Source organism: Felis catus, chromosome D2, assembly GCF_018350175.1.
Source record: "Felis catus isolate Fca126 chromosome D2, F.catus_Fca126_mat1.0, whole genome shotgun sequence".
Classification (NCBI taxonomy): domain Eukaryota; kingdom Metazoa; phylum Chordata; class Mammalia; order Carnivora; family Felidae; genus Felis; species Felis catus.
Window position 1 is genome coordinate 56,720,661 of NC_058378.1, and position 23,253 is coordinate 56,743,913.

At 50.0% G+C, this 23,253-nt stretch overlaps 1 protein-coding gene across 4 annotated transcripts; it reads left to right on the forward strand.

Moving 5' to 3' along the window:
• Positions 1-877: 877 nt before the first annotated feature.
• On the forward strand, positions 878-22,580 carry ZFYVE27 (zinc finger FYVE-type containing 27). Of its 4 annotated transcripts, none has more exons than XM_019813652.2 (13): positions 878-1,076; positions 2,317-2,514; positions 6,767-6,837; positions 8,434-8,620; positions 11,475-11,570; positions 11,916-12,028; positions 12,763-12,902; positions 13,487-13,558; positions 15,143-15,163; positions 15,328-15,472; positions 19,522-19,568; positions 19,876-19,957; positions 20,565-20,665. In XM_019813652.2, exons 2-13 carry the CDS (start codon positions 2,318-2,320, stop codon positions 20,645-20,647), a joined length of 1,254 nt encoding a protein of 417 aa, XP_019669211.1. In that variant the 5' UTR covers positions 878-1,076; position 2,317; the 3' UTR covers positions 20,648-20,665. The 4 variants fall into 4 exon arrangements, 3 of the variants coding, with proteins under 3 accessions (XP_019669211.1, XP_019669212.1, XP_003994329.1); XR_002146560.2 differs by lacking the exon at positions 20,565-20,665 and adding an exon at positions 20,958-20,978 and having other exon boundaries at positions 19,374-19,568; XM_019813653.2 differs by lacking the exon at positions 20,565-20,665 and adding an exon at positions 20,958-22,580 and having other exon boundaries at positions 879-1,076.
• Positions 22,581-23,253: the final 673 nt, after the last annotated feature.

Consider the following 23,253-nt stretch of genomic DNA (forward strand, 5'->3'; position numbering starts at 1 on the left):
TGGAGCAAAGAATGAAGACTCAGAATGTTGGAGAAGGGAAACAAGGAACTGGGAGAACTTCATTCTACTAAATTCAGAGGTAGATTCCCAAAAGCAGAATCCAGCTGACCAGTCTCTAATTACCAAGGGAAGTCTTTGTTCATCGATATTGGCCATGACTGTTGTCCCTTTCTGGCCTTCAGAGCCTTCTTGTATCCTCCAGTGTTCCCCCAGAATAATGCCTAGTTCTTAAATAATATCTCTCAATTGCAGAGCTGCCAGAAGAGAGAACCAATTAGACTACTAGCCACAGCCAGTGTGAGACCAGTGATCCAGGCCCACTCAAGGAGGAGCTGCAAAGACACTAAAATTTACCTTCGGAGTAAATTACTGATGGTGAAATTTCAGGTAGTTAAGATATTAAAGAAAAAAAAATCTTTCTATACTTCCCCTGGACTCACCCTAAAGGAGCAGAGGCAGAGTGCAGCCGACAAGCCTGACCTAGACACAAAGCCTCCTCTGAGAAGGGAAAGGATTTCTGAATATAGCTTGGTCCGGGCGGTGATTTCGAATCTGTTCACATTCTAGCTGTTTGGAAGGGAAAGTGATAGTTTCCAGTTGGGGCAATCAAGGAAGGGGTACAGACATTTGACTCCTGCTTATACGAATCGGTTCGATTTGTACCAGAGTGGCAAGATGCGTGACCCTGAAGCACGTGCTCCCACCGATCTGCGGTATTTTGCGAATCCTGATCACTCAGGGACCCAGCTGAGCGTGGGCGAGGCTGAGTGAGGAAAGGCGCGCAGGCACAGGCCTGAGGTGGGCGCTCACCTGTGCTGGAGTGGGCGGAGCTAAACGCAGGAGGCGGGGCGGGCGCGATGACGTCACGGGCACGCCGCCGCTGAGCAATTCGCGTCCCGGAAGCGGCGGCGGCGGGGTAGGCGGAGGAGGCTCTCCGATTTGCGACTTCTGAGGCCCTTGGAAGAGGCTTGTCGTCGGGGTGGGGCGGGCCTGAGGAAACGCTCCTGGGCCCAGTGGCCCTTCCAGTGCTCCCTGGCCGTCCCCGCCCCTCCTCTACCAACCCAGCGACCGGGCAGGTGAGGTGCCACCCCCTCCCCATCCCCTTGTCTCTGCCAAGGGCACGGAGTTGGGCTCCTGGACGCCGCAGGGGCCGTCCCCTGCGGCCCAGCGGCTTTGGGCGTGGCCTTCCCTGGTCTGGGCCGAAAGGCCCCATCAGATTCCCTGGGCTGCGGTGGTGGTAGTCCAGGCCTCTGCCTGCGCTGACCGGCTCCCCGCCCACACGGGCTCTTACCGCGCCCACCCCGGGTCCTTTTATCCGATCTCCTTCCGCGGATATCTCGGGCTCCCAGTGTCCTCTTTGTCACATCCCCACCCCCTTCAGGTCGCAGTCCCCTGCGTGGGACTGGCTTATGTTGCTGTGCTCCGAGGTTTTGATCACTTGTTTTCTGCTTAGCATTTGGGGTAGGACTTTGAAATTAGGAAAGAGGGTGAGGGTTCCTGCGGTTCTCCCCATCGGAGAGGGGAGATGGGAACGGGGCCTTATGGAAGGAGGTGAATGCCTCTCCGGGTTCAAGGGAAAAGGGAGGGTAATGGGCAGGAATGGTACAGGAAGTGGTTGGGAACAGAAGGGAGAAGAAAGGGTTAGAAGATGTGACAGGGCAGGAGAAAGCACTGGGGTCCTGGAGGATGGGCAGTTCATCCACTCATTCAGTTCATTCACTAATTCACTGATCATAAATTAACCGTCCACTATGTGCAGAAGTAGTGGTAAATGGAAGACATAGTTTTTGACTTGGTGGAACTCCTACCAAAGTTAAGAAGTGTAGACCGGCAAGAAAGCAGGGAGTTTTACTTTGGTGTGATAAATACTGTTAGGGCAAGTTCATGATCCTTTAGGATCATTGGGGATGGGCGCCCATTCCAGACTGACGGTGTTGCAATGTTTCAGCCAATACCTGAAGTATGAGTAGGAATTAACCAGGTAAAGAGTGGGTGAAAAATATTCCAGGTCATCATTTCTTTTTAGACAACAGACTGCCTCTTCCCAGCAACCATGTGTTCTTGGTCTTTATGGTTTATACTCTTGATGGATCTGTGGGGAAAAGACATTAGATGGAGAGTCAGATGAGCCGGGTTTTATATCTGGGTAATTCGGTTCACCCTGCTGAATGGTGTTTCCTCTCTGTGAAACGGGTATTCCATCTGTAACCCTTGCTACTTTACAGGTTTATTCTGTAATAAACCTCATGCACCACATGAGATAGTGTGTTGGGATTGGAAGTGCAATGCAAATGTCAGGAATTATTATGGTTACAGGATGCAGACATCAGAGCGTGAGGGGAGTGGGCCAGAGGTAAGCCCCAGCGTGATGCCTGAGGCTCCCCTGGAGTCTCCACCTGCCCCTACCAAGTCCCCGGCGTTTGATCTTTTCAACTTGGTTCTGTCCTACAAGAGGCTGGAGATCTACCTGGAACCCCTAAAGGATGCAGGTGACGGTGTCCGATACTTGCTCAGGTAATAGACTTTGTAGAGTTGCTCTGATTACTCTGACCATCTGGGCCTTCTGCTTTCCTGCTCCATAGTTGTGCTAGCCATTTAGGCAGTGGCCGGGCTGTCCTTTCTGCCCTAGTGAAGAGCAGTTCTGGGAGGTCCATTGGTTCCACGGGCTTATTCCAGGCCCACCCCTGGAGAGGCAGGCCCTGGAAACCATATGGCCTTCACCAGAGTTTCTTTGTGGTTCAGTAAGATCATACCTCAGGACTGCTAACTAGCCTTGAACATCGGGCCTTCTAAATCTTTAAAGCGGGTTTTTTTTTTTTTCCTTTCTCAGTATCAGCATAATTAATATTAGAATTAGAATATAATTTTGAACAGAAGTTAAATGTAAATACCTATGAATTAGCAGGTACCGTTTTCACTAACCTTTTTTTTCAATAATCTTTTGGGATTATGGATCTCAAAATTTTTTGTTCTTATTTTGCTTTGATTTTCATTCTCTATAATTTTATTTTTTCCCTTTTCAACTCACTTTCTTACCTTAAAGAATTTTAATTACAGATATGTACTATTTCACTTCATAAATATGTCAGTTTATTTCTAAGTAATAAGGACATTTAAAAAAAATGTTTTATTTATTTTTCAGAGCGAGAGTGCAAGCGAGGGAGGGGCCCAGGGGGAGGGAGACAGAGGATCAGCGGTGCTTACCGCAGTGAGCCTGACATGGGGGCTCCAACCCACAAACCGCAAGATCATGTCCTGAGCTGATGTCAGATGCTCATCTGACTGAGCCACCCCGGTGCCCCCTGGACATTAAAAAAAATCTTTTTTAACGTTTATGTATTTTTGAGAGAGAGAGAGTGCGAACTGAAAAGAGGCAGAGAGAGGGAGACACAGAATCTGAAGCACGCTCCAGGCTCTGAGCTGTCAGCATAGAGCCCATTGTGGGGCTCGAACTCATGAACTGTGAGATCATGACCTGAGCCGAAGTTGGATGCTCAACCCACTGAGCCACCCAGGTGCCTTCGGACATTTTTTTTTTTTTTTTAATAAGAAAAAGCAACACCACACCTAACAAAGTTAACAATAATTCCCTGATATCATTTTATATTCAGTTCACGTTCAGATTTCCTCAGTTGTTGCAGGAATGTCATGTTTTGGCCAAATCAGATTCCAGTCCAGGACTGTGCATTCTATGTGGTTATTGTGTCCCTTAAGTCTCTTTCAATCTAAAATGGTTTCTTTTTCATGATACTGACTTGCTGGAGACTGAGCTGACTGTTCTGGAGAATTTCCTACTTAGATTTGTCTGGTTGCTTCCTCATGGTGCAAATTGGAAGTCAGATTTAAAGGCTGGATCAGATTCAAGTGAAACCCCAAAGGTTATGTATGGCTAATATTGGGAGCCACATAAAATCTGGTTGTCCTACACAGCGGATGTTCATAACCTGGGGCCTGAGTGGGACTTTACGGGGTCACTGAATCTCTTGAAACTATATATATGTCTTTGTGCACATATGTGTATTTCTAAGGAAGAAGCTTCTAATTTTCATCAGATTCTCATACAGATCTCCAACCCTCTAAGATGCCTGAGAGAGACAGGTAGGAGGCAGGGTTAGTGCAGTTGGGTTAATCTCTAAGAGTGCCGTTGAGTATTCATTCTTACCTCAATCTGGAAGTAGTGGGAGAGGTTTGTTTTTTTAATTTTAGAGAGAGAGCAAGAGAACATACTTGTTGGGGGAGGGGGCAGAGGGAAAGAGAGGGAGAGAGAGAGAGAGAGAGAGAGAGAGAGAGAGAGAGAGAGAGAGAGAGAGAGAATGCCAAGCAGGCTCCACGCTCAGCAGAGTCTGATGTGGGGCTCGCTCTCACAACCCTGCAGTCATGACCTGTGCCAGAACCAAATGTCAGATAGTTAACTGACTGTGCCACCCAGGCACCCTGCAAGGTTTGTTTTTAACTCTCTGAACAAGGCCCCCTAAATTTTTCTTGTTCACCCCAGAACCCCCTTAATTTATGGCATTAACCCTAGAGATGAGCTAGTTTGTGTTCCAGAGGAATGTTCTCTATTAGATCGCTGTACTCTTGTCACGAGAGATAGGGGAGAATGGACTAGGGGCTTGTTTTATAATCCCACCACGATTGTCCAGCTGAAATGAATTTTAGTCTTCCTTAGGGCAGGGGGTGGGCCCTGGTGTTTTCTGTGCACACATGCAAGCATGCGTGTGTGTGTGTGTATGTGTTTTACCCTTTTGTGGCAAAGTGCAAAAGTAACTATATCCTGTCCTTCTCCTTTTCTACCACTGGTCTCTTAGTGCTTCTTGGACCTCGTGTTAGGGTTTTTCCATTTTATGAAATTAGAAATCTGAGGATGTGATGGGATTGATTAAAGCTGGATGGGGGGGAGGGGAGCAGCATGTGGTCTAAAAAGCCCCCAGGAGCTTGTCTTCTGTGCCAGGGGAAGACAGAGCACTGGTCTGTGAAAATGGCTGTCAGATTAATTTGTGGTTTTGATTGTTCTTTTCTTAGTAAAGAGGATTTGACTTTCAAGAAGGACCTAATCTTGAGCTTTGTCTGTTACGTCTGAAGCCTAGAGCTGCGTTAGATTTTTAAAAGACTCCTCTTCTGGGATCGGCTACTCTAGTGGGTGGGTCTCCATGACCAAAGTGTCAGTGAAGATATGAGACAGAATGGGAGAGGCTTTACAGTGAAAGTGACTTTAGTGAGTGTATGATGTTTTTATTTCTGAAATGAGATCGGCCTTAGACCTGATTTTTAATTTGCTTTTACGCTGGTACCTGCCGCTGGATGGTTCTGAGGCCTAATTAGGATGGTATAGAGGGAGTATGCTGAACTTTTAGAGAAAGGTCGAGAAAGGTCATTTTATTCCCTTACTCAAAGTAAAAACAGCACATAAGTTAATGAATCTCATTTAGCAACTGAAATACCTCAATCACAGCGAAAGAAAATACACTGGAGTTCTGAATATGTTGCTTACCAGCAACTTACCTGTTTATTTTTCTTTGACTCTTCCTCTGATGGCTGACCTTAGAAATGCTATACTGGCTCTTTCGAATATGGGTGTCGGGCTTCACTGCCACATCTCTGCTCCTTTTTCCCTGTTAAATGTCCTTTATGAGGGGCGGAGCCAGCAGCCTTTGCTGGTCTTTGTCAGCTCGAGCCTCTGGTCTTCTTTCTTTCCTCTTTGGGGGCTTGTGCACTGCTCTTTGGTGGTGGTGGTGGGCTGGGCCTGCGTGGGCCCCCAGCGCTGCCGGTTCACTTAGGGCGTGGCTGCTGAAAGGATGCTGTGTGCTGGTTTCAAGTTCGGTTTTGATAGATTAAAACAAAACATCATTCTTTCTCCTTATTTATTTATTTTTTATTATTATGTCTCGAGAGAGGGAGAGCATGCGATCTCACTCGAGTCGGGGAGGCGCAGAGGGGGAGAGGGAATCTTAAGTAGGTGCCATGCCCAGCAGGGAGCTCATGACAATGAGATCATGACCTGACTGAAACCAAGAGTCAGACACTTCATCGACTGAGCCACCCGGACGCCCTGACTTATTTTTATTTTTTGAGAGAGGGCAAGCACGCACTCTCGTGCCAGCCAGAGGGAGGCACAGGGAGAGAGAGAATCTTAAGCAGGCTCAGTGTCCAGTGTGGAGCCTGACCCAGCGCTCCGTCTCACGGCCGTGAGATCATGACTTGGGTCGAAATCAAGAGTTGGACCCTTAACTAACTGAGCCACCCAGGCACACCCCTATTTTTTCTCCTTTTGAATTAACGTATGTTAAAATAAATTCACAAAATTTGAGAAATAAGAAAGTCACAACTGGGGTCACAGAAATCCTTCATGTTTTGTCCTCTCACAGTGAATATATGGTTCATGTATTTTTCTAAGGGAAAATTTTAAAGAAGAAAGTTTGTCATTGTCATCTCTTAAAGGGACCAGAACCTTATAAAACACAGGTTAAACAGTATTAACTGGGTCTCTCAATGGATATTTTATAAATTCTTCTTCTGGGAGAAAGTTCCATAGGTATTCTAGTTCTGACAGGATACCTTTTCTCATCGCACGGCCTAATGTGTGACCTTAACTCCTCCCCCAGGCGCCTGTCCACATGAGGGACCCACTTTTCATTTCTCCTTGACACTGTGAGCTCCAGGCCCCCTCCTCTTGCTCCTGGTTTTGATGACCCACCCGTGGTAGCCATCTCCCCTTCCCACTGGAGGAGTGGCCGTCTTTGGTGACCAGGCCTTTCTTGTGTTGTAGGTGGCAGACACCTTTGTGTTCCTTGCTGACCTGCCTGGGCCTCAACATCTTGTTCCTCACTTTGAATGAAGGTAAGAATTGCTTCCAGGGGCCAGGGGGTTTTTGTGAATGAATGTGGGAAAGAATTTCAAGAAGTGGCTGCCTGTCTTGCCCTGGAGGTGGCTTCCTTTCATGTCTGCTTGATGTCAGAAAACTGGCTCTGGAGAGACGCTCTGGGCTAGAATCCTGGCTGGGTGGTTTGGATGACTTTGGGCAAGTTCTTGAATCTGTTTGTTAAGGCCTAATTTTCCTCATCTCTAACAGGAGGGTGCTTTCCTCCGAGGGTGGTTGTGCGGAGTGAGACAGTCTATGTATAACGTTTAGCACAGTGTCTGACACAGAGTAAGCAGCCGATGTATGATAGCTATTATTATTATTTTTGTTTCCTTCTTGACTGAATGCTGGCGGATTGACCTTTTTCCATTTTGACTTTCAAGCTGATTCTGGGGTCACTGGGGCATGACATGGGGTCAGCGTACCAGGAAGGTGAATAGATTTTTGTAGAGATTTTTGCCATATCTCTGGATTTTCTCTGGCTCAGCAAGTGAGCCTGGAGGGGGGCTGCTGGGAAGTCACCAGCAATGAGGGGTCTGTGGTGTGGAGCCTTTGAGGGAGACGGGTGGACAGGTGGGTGGCTCTAGGGGTCTTGGGTAGTGATGTCTCCTGGGGACCTTTTGTGACGAGATATACCAGGACCCAGCCGTTTTCCTGTTTGGAACTGGCAGATGGCTGCAGAAAAAGCTGAATCCCTAGGGTGAATGTGTGAAGGGCCTGGGACAGAATGTTCTGAGGAGCTGGGACCTTTATTCACATTTTCACTCTTCTTTCGAACTTGCATTTCTCAAGTTTCTCCTTTGTTTCCTATGGAGATATGGATTTGATGGGTTGAAAATAAACCCAGTTCACAGAAGACCTCGTTTTTTGTTTCTTAGTAGGACTCTTTGCCTGTTCTAAACTCAGATATCCTTCTCAGGCTGTTAAGATTTTTCTTAACATATTTCCAAAGTAAATCATATGACAGATACTTAACAAGCATTTACTCTGTGCTCAGTGCTCTGTTAGCTTGCTTTGGGGGTACCGTACTGCATGGACCAAGTTTCTTCTTTGGATTTTCTCTCAGCATTCCCTTTTCTTAGTCCACAGTGGTCTGGTCTGTGGTATTCCAAAAGCCAAAAGAAAGACTTCTAATCTGTCCCAGTGGCCCAGAGGTCAGCACGTCAGTCACGGGGTGCTCCAGCGGCCAGACTCCAGGCATGAGCCACCTACTGTGTGCTAGCATGAGTTTTTTAATATTAAAAAAAAAAAAATGGGTCTGGGGCTACAGTGACCAAGCAAATGAAGTCCCAGCCCTCAAGAGCCTATATTGTGAAGGAGACAACTATACATATCGTCAGTTGTGTGGCTACAGGAATCCTATTGGAGGGCGATAGGAATTCTACTAGGAAGACTAAAGCTGAGTTAAAGGGCTGGAGAGGGAGCAGGCCAGATACTGTGTCATGCGAGGTGATCAGGGAAGGCCTTCTGGACGGAGCCCTGGAGGAGGTGAGGGAGCTAACACGTGGGCATCTGGTGGGCAGAGGCTGCCGGTCCTCGCTACCCGTTCACCTGCAGTATTGTCGATCCCATAGGTGCGTGGTACTCGGTGGGTGCCCTGATGATTTCAGTGCCCGCCCTTCTGGGCTACCTTCAGGAGGTCTGCCGGGCACGGCTGCCTGAGTCTGAGTTGATGCGGAGGAAGTATCACAGCGTGAGGCAGGAGGACCTCCAGAGAGTTCGCCTGTCTCGCCCCGAGGCTGTGGCTGAGGTGAAGAGCTTGTGAGTATGAAAGGGGCCGGGGAGGTGGGAGGCAGTCATGACCGCCGCACTGAGTACTTGCTCTGTGCCGGACATTGTGTTAGGCAAACCACAGATGTTATTTCCTTTTGTCTTTCCACCAGTTCTGGGAGGTAGCTGCTATTATTATCTTCCATTTATGGTTGAGGAAAGAGGCGCACACAGCTAAAAGGGGACCATGGTGGGACGAGAATCCAGATCTAGCTGATTTCACAACAGTTTGTGTTCTTTCCACCAGAGACCCAATTTAGGGTCTTGACTAAGCATGTGCGCATAGGAGCCAGGGTTCAAATGCCAGCTCTTCCCTTTACTTGCTGTGTGACGTCGGGCAAGCTGCCCAGCCTCCCTGTGCCTCGGGTTCTTCATCCGTTAAATGGGATAGTAATAGACTTACCTCATAGGTGGGTGTGGAGAGTAAATGAGTGTCTGGTACCCAGGAAGTGTTCAGTAAATACCAGTCACCATCACTGTGCTGTTGAGAGGCTTCCTAAATGTGACAGAGCTGGTACTTCTGAAGAAGCACCTTACGACTGGTGAATAACAGTAACCATAGCATCTGCAAAGCTGCAGACAAGAGTTACAAACAGACAGAGCCTGGGCCTGGCCTGAGTCAGTTATCTGGAGTGGGTCTGGGTATCTGTGTTTTTTAAAAAAAAAAAAAAAAAAAAAAAAAAAAACAACAACAAAAAACCTTTTTATTTTGAAATGACTTTAAACTTAAATGGGAGTTGCAAGAATAATACAAAGAACTCCCCTATGCCCTTTACCCAGATAAAACAATTATTAACAGTTTGCGACATTGGCTTCATCTGTTGCTATATCCTTGCACATTATTTTTTTTCTTCCTGAACCATTTGAAAGTAAGTTGCAAACATCATGCCTGTTTACCCCAAATGCTTCTTTCCTAAGAGCAAAGACATTCTCTTAGATATCCATAATCCTATAATCAAAATTAGGAAATTTTACATGGCTAACAGCATTAGTGCAATTATCTAATACACAGTTCATAATCAGATTTTACCAGTTGTGCTAATAAGATCTTTTATATGAATATTTACCCTGATCCAGGATCCAGTCCTGAGTCATACATTACATTTAGTTTTTATGTCTTCTTAGTCTCCTGTATCCTGGAGTAGTTCCTTAGTCTTTGTTTCTCATGACCTTGACTTTTTTTTTTTTTTTTTTTAATTTTTAAGTTTGTTTATTTTTGAGAGAGAGAGAGCAGGAGAGAGAGAGAGAATCCCAAGCAGGCTCCACATTGAGTGCAGAGCCCAATGTAGGGCTCGTACTCACAAACTGTGAGATCATGACCTGAGCTGAAATCAAGAGTCAGACCTTGGCCAGTTGAGCCACTCAGGTGCCCTATAACCGTGACATTTTTAAATGAAAAGAAAACTTTTTTGACATTTATTCCTTTTTGAGAGAGAGAGAGAGCTCAAGTGGGGGAGGGGCAAAGACGGAGGGAGACACAGAATCCGAAGCTGGCTCCAGGCTCCGAGCTGTCAGCACGGAGGCTGATGCGGGGCTTGAACCCATGAACCGTGAGATTATGACCTGAGCTGAAGTCAGATGCTTAACTGACTGAGCCACCCAGGCACCCTGGTATATTTTTTTTATGTTTGTTTATTTTCGAGAGAGAGAGAGACAGAGTGTGAGTGGGAGAGGAGCAGAGAGAGAGGGAGACACAGAATCGGAAGCAGGCTCCAGGCTCTGAGCTGTCAGCACAGAGCCCGAACCCACGAACGGTGAGATCATGACCTGAGCTGAATGAAGTTGGATGCTCAACCGACTGAGCCACCCAGGCACCCCACACCTTGACGTTTTTAAGTAAAAACAAGATTATTATTTTGTAGAATATCCCTTAATTGGGGTGTGTTTGTTTCTTTGTAATTAGATTAAGGTTATACATTTTCGGCAGGAATGCCACAAACAGTGTGTGTGTTGTTGTCAGTGTATCCTGTCAGGAGGTACGTGATGTCAGTCTGTCTTGTTATGGGAGATACTAACTTTGATCAGTTGGTTAAGGTTTCTCTATCAGACGGCGGCCATTGCTGGGTCTTGCCTTGATCAGTTTATTACTGTGATAGTTACAAAGGTGATTTTCTAATTGTCATTGTTAGCTGGTATTCCGCTGTAAGAAAGAGCTCTTCCTTTTACCAATACGAACTCAAGATTCTTAGTTTTATTTAATGGGTTATAATCCATTACTGTCATTATTTTGATCTCAGACTGTCCTAGGTTTGGCAGTAGGAGCGCTTTTGAAATGGCTCTTGTGTCCTTTCAATATGTCCCCATTATTTTTGAGTACATGTGATGTTCAGATTTATCTCACGCTTGTGCTGCCCCCACTCTAGAATCAGCCATTTCTCCCCAGAGCCCTTCAGAAACCAAGATCTGGGTGCAGCGTGCGTTCATTGCTTCTGGGGGTGCAGCCATTAAAAAAACCCTCCCAAGTGAGTCTGCCTCACAGCCCAGGTGGAGACACACTGATATCCGTCCTGCCATTTATCCCGTAGCTGCAGTGTGTTGGGAGGTGGGTACCCTGCTCCTCATTTTATGAGTGAGGAAACTTCAGCCCTGGGAACGTCAAGTAGCCCAACATCAACAGCCTGGAAGAGACCCAGGCAGGAACCTGTGTCCTGTTCACACCTCAGGAGGGATCCTGAAAAGGGGACTGAAATATATGCAGTTTCTCCTGAGCTCTCTGGCCCCTCTCGTGGGTTTGAAGAGACCAGCTGTGCCTAGCTAGCCGTCTCTGTGAAGTCCTGGGCTCTGTGGCCCTGAGCTTCGGCCAGCCCCGGGGCGCGCGGCTCACAGAAGCCCTGTGTGCCCGCAGCCTGATCCAGCTGGAGGCCTTCCTGAGCCGCCTGTGCCGTACCTGTGAAGCTGCCTACCGCGTGCTGCACTGGGAGAACCCTGCCGCGTCCTCGCAGTGAGTGGCCCTCGTTCCCCCCACTGCTGTTCTGCTGGGATTTGCCGCTGGAGTCCCTGCTCGCCTAGCTCAGGGGCAGAGAGCCTCTGAGACTCTTGTGTGTAAACCTGCACATAAACCTGTGAGCTGGAATGTACTGCTTTTGTTTAGACACTTTCGGGGGTGGTACAAATAATCATAGTAGCAGAAACATGTCCCTCCGTGTAATCTCTCACCCACTTGTTTGACGGGCAGATCTCGTTGGTTTATTATTAAGCGTGCCTATTGCCATGTGGGTGTGCTCCAAATTGGTTTCCTTCTGATCTTGAGAATTTCTGACCCTGTGGTTCCTCTCTGTCCATGCAGGTTCTATGGGGCTCTTCTGGGCACAGTTTGCATGCTGTACCTGCTGCCCCTGTGCTGGGTCCTTGCCCTTTTAAACAGCACGCTCTTTCTGGGGAATGTGGAGTTCTTCCGAGGTAAGCCCTGGACAGCTTGACAGAGTTGGGGCCCAGGCTCTGAGGGCTAGCTTAGGCTTCCCCCGTTTACCAAGTCTCTACAGCTAACCGTCTGTTTGCTGTGCCATCCACAAGGGGGCAGCACCATGCCAGGGTAGTTTCTCAGAGGGTCCCCGGGATGTGCATCTCTCAGATGTCAGGTGGGATACAGGGAAACAGGCAAAGCTGCTGCTGTAGGGTCCCTCTCCCTTCCCAAAGCAGGTGAATCCCTGTTGACATGATGTGGTGGCTTCTAGGAGGTGAGGGAGGGATGTTTTCCTAGTGCTGCCATCCGCCTCCTGAGATGCTGCCAGTACTCTGTGGTCCCAGAGTTCTTGTCGGCTGTCTTGCTTCTAAAGCAGTCAGGCAGTCTGGAGAGGCCCTCAGTCACAGAAGTCTGGGCCTATGCATATGTTTGGGTGATTGCTGTATTTTTCCTCCTCCCTGTGGTTGAGTAATTAATTACAGAAGCTGTAATTTGTCAAGCACTTACTACATTTAATCTCTGTGTTGCAATCACATGGGGTGGGTGGTAGTATCTCTGTTTTGTTTACGAAGCTTAGGTTGGGTGACTTGTTCAGAGTTAGGAAGGGGACTTTCTTGCTGTGGAGAGTGGGCCGCTGGTGGAACAGGCCAGCCACCTGCAGAAGGGGGTCCCCCAGGGCACTGCTCATTCCATCCTGTTTCTGCCTCCCCCCCGTTCTTGCCCTGAGTAGTGGTATCTGAGTACAGGGCATGTCTGCAGCGGCGGATGAACCCCAAGCAGGAAGACAGTGTCTTTGAGAGCCCCCCGCTGCCAGATGCTGGGGGAAAGTGTGCCCTGCCGGACTGCACGCCTGTGCCCACACCCACGGAGGTGAGCACCCCCCACTGTCAGGGCAGAGCCTGCTGTGCGCAGGTTGTGGGGCCTTCCCATTCCCAGCTTATTTATACTGCACAGCTCCTGGCCTTGTTCTGGTTCCCGCTGCTTCCCCGGCCTCATTTCCTCTGAAGTGTTTAATAATAATAATAGTAACCGTAGTAGCAACTGGGCGCTTTGTTGACTGCTTACCCTGCTGTAGGTGTCAACCCTTGGAGGTGTAGGTTGTCTCTGAGAATGAGAGGATCCTTTTCTGCAGAGGAGGTGGCCGGGGCACAGAGTAGTTGCCTGCACATGGTGCGGCCAGGACTCAGACCAGGCCCTGTGGTTCTAGAACCCATGCTGTCGGTCACTGTGCTCTGCAGCCACCGTAGGGCCACCTGTGGTGTTGGGCCCATCCCCCTGTCCTTGGAGGTCAGAGGGTGCACTCCTTCTCATGACTTCTTTCTTGCAGGTGTGCCACCTCTTCCGGGCAGGGACAGATGTTCTGGGGAACCTGGGTGCTGGCTCTGCTGCTGGTGGCCTCTGCCTAAGTGGGCAGGGCTGCGTCCCTCTCCTTCTGTAATCCTCTCTTTTCCCAGGACCTCACACCCGGAAGTGTGGAGGAGGCCGAGGAGGCTGAGCCTGATGAGGAGTTTAAAGATGCGATTGAGGTGGGTGGTCCTTCCCTACCCCCCCTACCCACCAGGCAGATGGTCCGGGAGCCAGCTGGCTTTTTGTGTCCCAAATGTAGGATTTTTCAGTTCTCTTCTATCCAGATCAGCAGCCAGCACTGGTTCTGAGCTAGAACATACTGCACGAAAGGGTACCTGTGAACTTCCACTCATACTGTAGCTGACCTACATCTCTCAGGGTGCCCAGGGCAGGGAAGCCTCTGGGAAACACTCTGCATTGGGGGGGGGGGGTGTCACTTCCCACCTAGACTGGGGACTCTGGGCTTGGTGCCTTTGATGTGGGGAAGGCAGATTCGAGGGAGGGCATTGCCCTGGGCCTCTGCCTGGCCTTATGCAGAATGAGATTAGAAAGATATCTCTTGGAGGCAGGAAGGGGAAGCTGGAGAAAGTGGTTGCAAGTCAAGTAATAGGTCAAAGAGTCTTCCTGATTTTAATTTTTTTAAATGTTTTATTTTTGAGAGAGACAGAGACAGAGTGTGAGCAGGCAAGGGGCAGAGAAAGAGGGAGACACAAAATCCGAAGCAGGCTCCAGGCTCCAAGCTGTCAGGCCTGATGTGGGGCTTGAACCCACGAACCGTGAGATCATGACCTGAGCCAAAGCTGGACACCAAACCGACTGAGCCACCCAGGCGCCCCGAGTCTTCCTCATTTTAAGACAGTGGTTCAAACTGGTAGTTCACAGAAGTGTTTTATTTGGCACGCAAGACTTAAAAAATTTACAAATGGGGAGATCTTAATGAAAAGTCTGGATTTTCAGTGTCTCTGAAAAATCAGAAGCTCTGGTAGCCCTGAGTCTTCAGTGGTCAGTGTAGCTGAGGAGTGACTGTCCCCTTTAGAAAAATCACCTAGTCCCCACCACTGCCCCCACTCCCCTTGTCCCCAGTCACTGAGTCCTTATGGTGGTTACTGTTTATTGTCACAGCTGTGCTATTGTATTTCTGTATAGCAGAAAGTCATTTCTATGTTCCTTTGTAAGTGGGAAATTGAGGTATAAGAAATGGGGTTTTGTGAGTTGCCCCTGGGCCTGTGATTTGCCCTAGCTCACCTCTCTCGTTTTAGTCCCATCCACGTAGGCAGTTAAATTTTCAGCTACTGAAAGATTTCTCCAAGACGTTAATATGTGATTGCAGACTGTGCATCTTGGTGGGGGTGGTGGTGGTGGTGGTGGAGGATATATACAGCCAGGACTTTCAAGTGTTTTTGTTCATAACCCACAGTAGTGAACACATTTTATATCTTAGTCTAATTCACACTTATGTCTGTAAAATATGTACAGCTTAAATGAAGCAAGTTTTCTGAAAATACATTATAAATTTCTGCTCTGTTAAAATAACAATCCACTTAATTTCACCCAATTTGAAAAACAGTAGTATACTGCTGCTCCCAGTCCTGGGATCCTTCTCTGGGGGCCTCTGTGAATGGGTCACCCTTTGGGACGTGCTCAGACAGAACTCAGAATGGCACTTCTGTGTTTCCTTTTGCCTGGGGGCCCCCTCCCAGCAGCTTCCTTCTTCTTGCTATCTCTCTGTTTTCTCTCCTTCTCCCCTGCACCTCGGGAGGCAGGAGACCCACTTGGTGGTGCTGGTAAGTAGGAGCCTCGGTGAGCCGGGCAGGGGCTGGGCAGAGGGGAGGGCGACTGAGCCAGCCATCACCATGCCTCCTGGGGTCTGCTGTGCTGGGTGCCTCTGCACGTGGGTCCCGGAGCCCCGCCGCGAGGTGGGCAGGACTGGAAGGAGCTGTTCCCGCAGGAGGATGACGAGGGTGCCCCGTGCCCAGCAGAGGATGAGCTGGTTCTGCAGGACAACGGGTTCCTGAGCAAGAACGAGGTGCTGCGCAGCAAGGTGTCCCGGCTCACAGAGCGGCTCCGCAAACGCTACCCTACCAACAACTTTGGTATGGCCGGGGCTGAGGGATGGGGTCACCGTGGGCACCGTGGCCACAGGGCCAGAGTCTTGGAATTGTGGGTTCTGGTTTGTGACCAGAGCAAGGAGTGAAGCTATGTCCCCAGGCCCCTGGGAAGGTAGCAGACACACAGTAGGACTGCCAAGGGAGCAAGTGTAAGTTTCTTCGTGTCCCTCTGTCCTTACTGAGTATTAGCTTGTGGGAAGTTGAGGCACTCAGTTCGAGAAATGCCGCTCCAGGACTGTAGAGAGAGATGTAACCCTGAGACAGAGCCTCAGAAGGCAGTGGAGCCTAATGATTGAGAATAGAATGTGGAGTCTGATTGCCTGGTATAAATTCCAGCTCTGCTGGGTGTCTTTGAGCAAATTACTTAATCTCTCCGTGCCTCGGTTTCCCCTTCTGTAAAAGGGCAGTAAGAATAGTTCTTAGCTCACAGGACTCTTATAGGTCTCTAATGAGATGATGCTTATCAAGTGTTAGCACAATGCTGGCTGGGTCATGGTAAATGCTTAATAAGGGGTGCTGTTAGTAAGAGAGGGCTTGGTCCATTCTGCAGGTGCCGAGGAGCTTGTCTGGATCTTTCCTATCCAAGTTGAAACAAGTTGAAGCAAAGATACTTTTGTATCTTCCTCTGCCTGTGATAGAACCTTGAGGTCCCTTCTCCTCAGCCAAGTGCTTACTTTACTGGGAGGTGGGTGTGGGTCAAGGATGGCAGCTTTGGAGAAGGGTGGACTTGACTGTTAGCTCTGTGGGAAACCTGACTCAGGCCAGAACAGCGATTAATGAGCCACATAGAGTTCTGGCTGAAGAGTGCGGGTGACTTGGGTGCTATGATTGAGGAAGAGCCTTACTTGTACCTAGTGTCAGCTGACAGGGAAGAAGGTGGGGTGGCTATACTGTGTGTTCTGGTGGGAGTGAGTTCTACGGCCTGCACCCTGGGAGAATCCCCTGGGATTTGTTTGAGGAGTTTGACCCAGAGCATCCAGGGACCTCCCTTCCTGCCCTTGTAGCACCCAGCGCAGTTGTTTTTCAGGATTAGAGGTCCTCCACATGCTGTGTCTTTCAGCTGTGTGAGTGTCCCTCAGTCATTTCAAGTTCCATTTTATTCATGATGATCACCGGCTTCTCTGGAGCTCTGTGTTCAGTGCACTTGCATGTACATGGTCTCATTTAGTTCCGATGGGAGATGTGATAGGGACAGGCAGTTCTTAGGGCTTAGAAGCAGCCTGGGTACCAGAAGTCCCAAGTGACGTTACAGAAGAATTAGTACTCTTGCTGTAGCATGTGATTCATTTGTATCTGAATTTTAAGTAAAGGGCCTTAGGTGTTCTCATTTGCAGGTGAGTAACCTTGGGTGAGAAGAGTGATTCGGCCCATGTTCTCAGCCAGTAAATGGTCGAGCTGTGACTCAAATCCAAGCCATCTGCTCTGGCTCCTGTGTTCTTGTTTTTCTTTCTTTTTTTAAAAAAATTTTTTTCTTAATGTTTATTTATTTTTGAGACAGAGGGAGACACAGCGCAAGTCGGGGAGGGGCAGAGAGAGAGGGAGACACAGAATCTGAAACAGTCTCCAGGGTCTGAGCTGTCAGCACAGAGCCCGATGCGGGGCTCGAACCCACAAACTGTGAGATCGTGACCTGAGCCGAAGTCGGACGCTTAACCGACTGCGCCACCCAGGCGCCCCTGTGTTCTTGTTTTTCTAACTCATCTTCCTCCTTTTGCCGTAGTGTCCGAAGTCCTCTCGTTTTACGTCTGTCCCATTTCAGTATTTGATTTTCAGTTCAGATAATCCCTGCTGGGATGGGTGAAGGCCTTTTAGGTTCACATGAAGATGGCAAGGGCAGAAAATGCTTCTTTTTCCCCTCTTAATTTTACATTTTTCGAAACTGCTCTCTGTCCCTTCCTTGAGGTGCTCTCAGGGTCTTTGCCATGAGGTCAGCCGTAGCAGCTCCGCTTCTGGGTCTGGCTCCTGCAGGCCAGCATGGGGTGAGCCACTTTCAGGGCCACTCCGTTCCAGATGCCAGTGGATGATGGGGGTGCCTGGGAAAAATGAGGACAGGCTGCTCGGGAGCTTCTCTGTGGCCCCCCTCTGTCCCAGAGGCTCTGTGACCATTACCGTTGCAGGGCCCATGCAGTCCTGGGCTCCTCCCTGCTCTGCCTGCTCCCCTGGCATCATCACATGGTGAGTCAGGCCCTTTGCTGAGAATGAGGGCAGGGAAAGTTGGTAGATGCTGGAAGAGAACAGGGGTGCTTCCTCCATACACCTGTCTTGAGCCGGTGTCAGCACCCTAAGCCCTCCTTGGCCCACGCTTGTGCACGGCTACTTGGGGGACCACATGGCAGCCTTGGGTGGCTTGGTCTTGGCACTCCATCCTGGATGTGGGTGTGAGTGTCAGTCTTTGAGTGGCTCCGGTCCCCTGCCCCATGCCCGTGCCCCTGCTCCCCTTGCCGAGGAGGAGCACGGATGGGTTGCTTTGCCCACATTCTTAGTGTGGGGGCCAAAGTCTTAGCGTGGCCCGATTCTTTGTTTGGCATCAAGGCAGCGGCACCTGCTATGCCTTTCCATGTCCTTTCCTCTGCTGGACCATGAGCCGACTGGCAGCAGTGGCATTCACCTCATATACCTTGGCCTCAGGTTTCTCCTTGCTCTAGCTTGGGCCCTCCTTTCCTTGAACACAGGGAGTGTCCTTTAGCAAGAGCTGCGCGGGGTTCTGGCAGAACAGAGGAAGGGACCACAGGTAGCTGTCAATACAGCTTTGGGCCTTTGCATGAAGATGAGGCCTGGGTTCCTGTACCTGGTCATACAGGTGGTTCGAGAGGCTCCGCAGTGCTTCCTGAAGCTGCCAATTGCTCTGGCCAGATCACAGGAGGCCTCTGGGCCCCAAGTTGTAGACACTTACTCCAGTAGCCTTATTATCTGCTTCCAAGTTTTTCCAGGACTCAACTCAGCCTCCTGCTGGGCTCTGTAGCCCCTTCCGGGAGCAGCCTCGTGCCTTTCTCCCCTGGGTCAGTGCCCCGGGCCTGCACGGAGATTTCTGCCTCAAACCACAGTCTGTGATCCTGGGGGCAGCCCTTGGAATCTTCTTTGTTCTCTTCAGGGTTTGCTTTTGTTTCTGGAGCTTGGAGAAGCCAGTGTGGCTTTTCCTCCTCCTCAGGTCGCCTTCCTTTTGGTTCTCATCATTCACTTTCAGGCCCCCTCTTCAGCAGACTGCCTTTGCCTTGGTCCACCTTTTCCATCCTTAACTTTCCTGGAAGCATGAGTGGGTGGTGAGTGCAGCGGCCTCTGAAAAAACTTTCGGTTCCCCCCTCCCTGTCTCTCATCTCTTCTTACACCCCCTCCCCTCCTCCTGTGCGTTTGCTAAGCTGCTGTTGCTCCTCTGCCACCGTGGTCGTGGTCGCAAATTGTCATCCTGTGTGGTGGTTTAGGTGGGTCTGTCTCGCAGCTCTGTCGTGCTCCCTCCTGCCCACCTCTCACAGTGTCTGTGCCCCTGCCCTGCGTGACTTCTTGGAAGATGCCTGGTTCTGAGGTCCTCTCCTGGAATCTTTAGATGGCAGGAAGCAGGAGTTGGGTTTTAGGAGATGTTTCTGAATTTACCTGTGGGCAGAGTATTTGCAAGGAGTATTCGTAAGGAGACACTTGGGAAGGGGTTGTGTCAGGCAGGTTTGGTTTGCGCTCTTTGGAGCTGCCTTCTCTGAAGGATGCCTGTTGTCAGGTCCTCCCCAGCTTGGTGTGATTTCCAGGGAGCAGGTTCTGCTGGATGTTCTTCGGTTTTGGCTGGACCTACAGGTGGAGCCTTTAAGTCCTGGGAAGGCCTGTGGACCGGCAGCTGTGTATGGTCTGGAGACATGGACTCCCAGGGACTGTCAGCTTGAGTCCTCCCTTCTGTCTGCAGATCTGGACTTTGCTCCCTTGCGCACCGCTCCTAGCATGGTGTCTGGGCTGGGCTGGTGTCCTGAGTGGGCCTGTTTAGAAGAGCCAGGGGCAGGTGAGCATTGAGGCCTGGGTTGGGTCAGGGCTGAGCTGCTACCTCTGTTTGTCAGGGAACTGTACGGGCTGCTCGGCCACCTTCTCAGTGCTGAAGAAGAGGGTAAGTCTCGTTGACGGTGTGTTTTCAGGGGCTTGGGATGAGATGCAGGGGAGTAGTGGGGAGTCGCTGGGCCACATTGGTCCTGGGGTCCGAGGTTTGCTCAAGTGAGCAGGGCTTCCCTGCCCCCCTGCCCACGCCTTCACCAGCCCTCCCGTTGGATGTTGTGTTTGCTTTGTCCTGCCCCACTTGGGCACCTCCCTAGTCCCACGGTAGTCTCTGGTTCCTTGGGTGGGATCACCTGGTGGAAAGGAGGTGGGCTCTGGGCGTGGGGGACGCATCTGATACTGACCTTGGCTCTTCTCTGCAGCGAAGCTGCAGTAACTGTGGAAACAGCTTCTGCTCCCGGTGCTGCTCCTTCAAGGTGCCTAAGTCCTCCATGGGGGCCACAGGTGAGTGATGCAAGTGGCCGGGGGGTCAGGCTGTTGGTAGGGCTTGGCGGGTTTCCGCTTCCTCCAAGGGGTGCTGCAGTGTGGGAAGGGAGTAGGGGCTCAGTGAGAAGGCAGGGGAACTCGGGATCCTGTCTGGCCCGTAGAAACATTTTCCATTCTTTAACACACAAAACACTGAAGTATTTGATGCATGCAAAGGAACCTATTTAACATATCTGAATTATAAGGTGTAATCTAAATACCTGTGGCTGCTTCACTGAAGTTAAAAAAAGAGAGCATTTGCAACACTACCGAGCCTCCCTGGTACCATCCTGCCTTCCCCAGAGGAAGCCACCGTCCTAAATTTTATTCTTGTTCTCATTACCTTGGTAACACTTAACAACAACAACAAAAATAATTTCTTTTCCTTCTATAGAGGCTGTACATACTCGTTGTAAACAAAAGATACAGATAAACGGAGAGCACCAGTGTGCATGTAGGATATATGCATATGCATCTTCTAAAAAAATTGGGAGCATATTTTTCATACTGCCTGAAATATGTTATAATCACAAATCGAGGTTTTTTGGTTTTCTTTCTGGTCATGCAACTAACATGGTTATTCTAGAAGATTTGGAGATGACGATACAGAAGAAGAAGGAAGAAAAAAATAATCCTGTAATTTTATTTCCTAGAGATAACCACTGTTAAAACATTTTGGAAAATGAACTTTTGGTGTTGTATTTAAAAAATATTTTCAATGGGGTTTTGTTGGTGCCAAAATAATTTCTAATGTAGAGCACCTGGGAGAGGCCTGCTATTGGTACGGTCACTCCTACAGTCCCCTGTCCCCATGGAAAGAGAAGTCTGAGGGCAGGCTAGTGAACTGGGTTAGTGAAGATGTGGGCTGGCTGGTGGGCAGCTCTTGTGGGGCTTTGGGGGTTGGGGAGGTGGTTGTAGTATTGGGGCCGTAACCAAGGGGCATGAGGAAGTGTCTCACCAAGTTCTTCCTCCTTTTCAGCCCCCGAAGCCCAGAGAGAGACTGTGTTTGTGTGTGCCTCGTGTAACCAGACCTTGAGCAAGTGAGAAGAGGGGCTGGGGTCCAAAGTGGGCGTCGGTCCCTGGGGCCAGCAGCAGGCCTCACCCTCCCTAGCCGCATGTGGTGTGTGCTGGGCAAATGTGGCCTGAACGCTAGGTAGGCGTCCCCTTCCTGTCCTCGCTGTCTCCAGCCGGATTCTGGAGCTGTTCCCCACTCCTGCGGAGGGCTAGTAAGCGGCAGTTCTCGAAACCCAGAGGGAAGAGGAGCCCCTGGAGGGCCTGGCATGTGTGCCCTCTTCCGCTCTGGACTGATCAGTGGACTCAGAGCTGGGCAGGGAATATAAACTAGAGGGCAGGAGTGAGCTAGGCCTGGTCTCTGTAGGGTCTCTGAGCATCAGGGCATCTCTCCACACCTGACAGTTCTAGGAGACCAGAGATCAGAGACTGGGAAAAGAGATTCTTCCTCTGCTGGTTGCTGGTCCAAGCCCTTGGCCTCTGAGAGCCTGCAGAAGGGCCTGGACGTGCCGTGACCCCACTCTGCTATGCGAACGTTCCTTCAGGCATCAGCATCTCCTTGTTTCTCCACCAGAGGGTATGGCCAGGGCTAACCAGACCGAAAGTCCTTCTAGAAACAGTGTTGAAATTTCCATGTTCTCCCAGAGGAGGATGTGTCTAGGAGGACCTGTCAGAGTTCTTTAGTATTAAGTGGGAAAAAACATAGGGATCCCCAGCAGCTCAAAGGGCTTCAGCCTTACCTTGCAGAAACCTTCACTAGCAGAATCTCAGGCCACATATTACCCTGGTGACAGCTCCATTGGGTAGATGCCAGGCATTCAGATCACTCTTGTTTCTTTTGCTCGGAGCCTTGGGCATCCCTCCTCTGGCACAGAGCTGCATTTCTCTCCCTGGCCCCTTGTCCCATGGAGTGTGAGATAGGCAAGCAGAGCAGAGGTCCTGAAGCCCTTGACCCTTGGGGGCCTGGGAAGTGTAGGATCTCTCTGGGCTGGGTCCTAGACTCTGGCACTGTTCCCCAGCAGGACAGTCTCAACGGGTTAAGGCCACTTGAGGTCCCCATCCTCTCCAACAGTTTTATGTTCACTCTGGACTTTTAGGCCGTCAGTGTCTCTCCCTAAGCCTTGAGCAGGCTCAGGCACCATTTCCCTCCCTTGGAGCTGCCCTGCCTTTTTGAAGTATTTATTTATTTATTGCATGGTTCCTGGGAGCAGGTGGCACAAGGAATGGAATGAAGAAGAGTGGGGTGCTTCTGTTCTAGGATGCTTCCCCGGAGCCACGGGCTGCCGGGGACCCAGGACCCATGGGAGGCTGAGCAGAGATCCAAGGAGACGGGCTGGGGAGACAGAGGCCATCTGAGGTCAGCTTTCTTGCCAGGCCAACCAGTGTAACTAGGGCCGGCAGTCGGGCCTGCTCCAGGCCAGGGAGGTGCAAGTCCCTGGGGAAGTGGGCAGGCCTTGGTATACCCCCTTCCTCGGGCTCCTTTGTTAACAGATGAGAGTGAAGTACCCTGTGCTTCATTTACACTGGAGAGGAACGGAAAGGATCTCTGTGTGTATGGAGAAATGTCAATAAAAAGGCCTCAAGCTTCTTATGTTTTTGTCCTGGTCCTTGCACTAACCCTCCTCCTGAGGCTGGAGAGCCAGACTCCCCCTGCAGTGGCGGAGTTTGCAGGCTTGAGCTGTGCCTGCAGGACAGGGCTGGAGGGGGTGTGGACGCTGAAGTCTGGGTGTTTGCTGGGGCAGGGGAGGAAAGCCGTGCCTTGTGCAGGTGGGGCTCAGCACATGTGTGTCGGATTGACTTGAGGCTCCGTCTTGTGACCAAATTATGAGGGGTTGGGGTTAGGACCAGGGCTTGGCCAGCACTAAGCAATGCAGGCTTTAGAATGGAAAGATTTCAGCTAATCCCTCTTAGAAAGCAGAAAAGGATTGGCCCTCAGGCTGGGGGCGGCCGAAAGAGGATTGGCTGTGAGATGGGACGGATTAGCAGTTCTCTGAAAGCAGGGTTTGTAGGGTGTTTACTGGGTGCCAGTCTCAGTGGTAAGTGCTTTACACACATTATTCTCTCTATCCTTAGGATGGCCCTGTGAGGTAGGCACTGTTCCCCCATTTTATAAGTAAGGACATTGAGGCCCAGGGAAGTTAGGTAGTGGTAGTGAAAGGTTTCACCTGGCACTTTGCAGACCAGAGCTGAGTTTGAGCTGGGTCTTCCAGACAGAGGCCTGGGGCAGAGAACAGGGGAGGAGAGACCCTGCCTCAGAGTTGAGA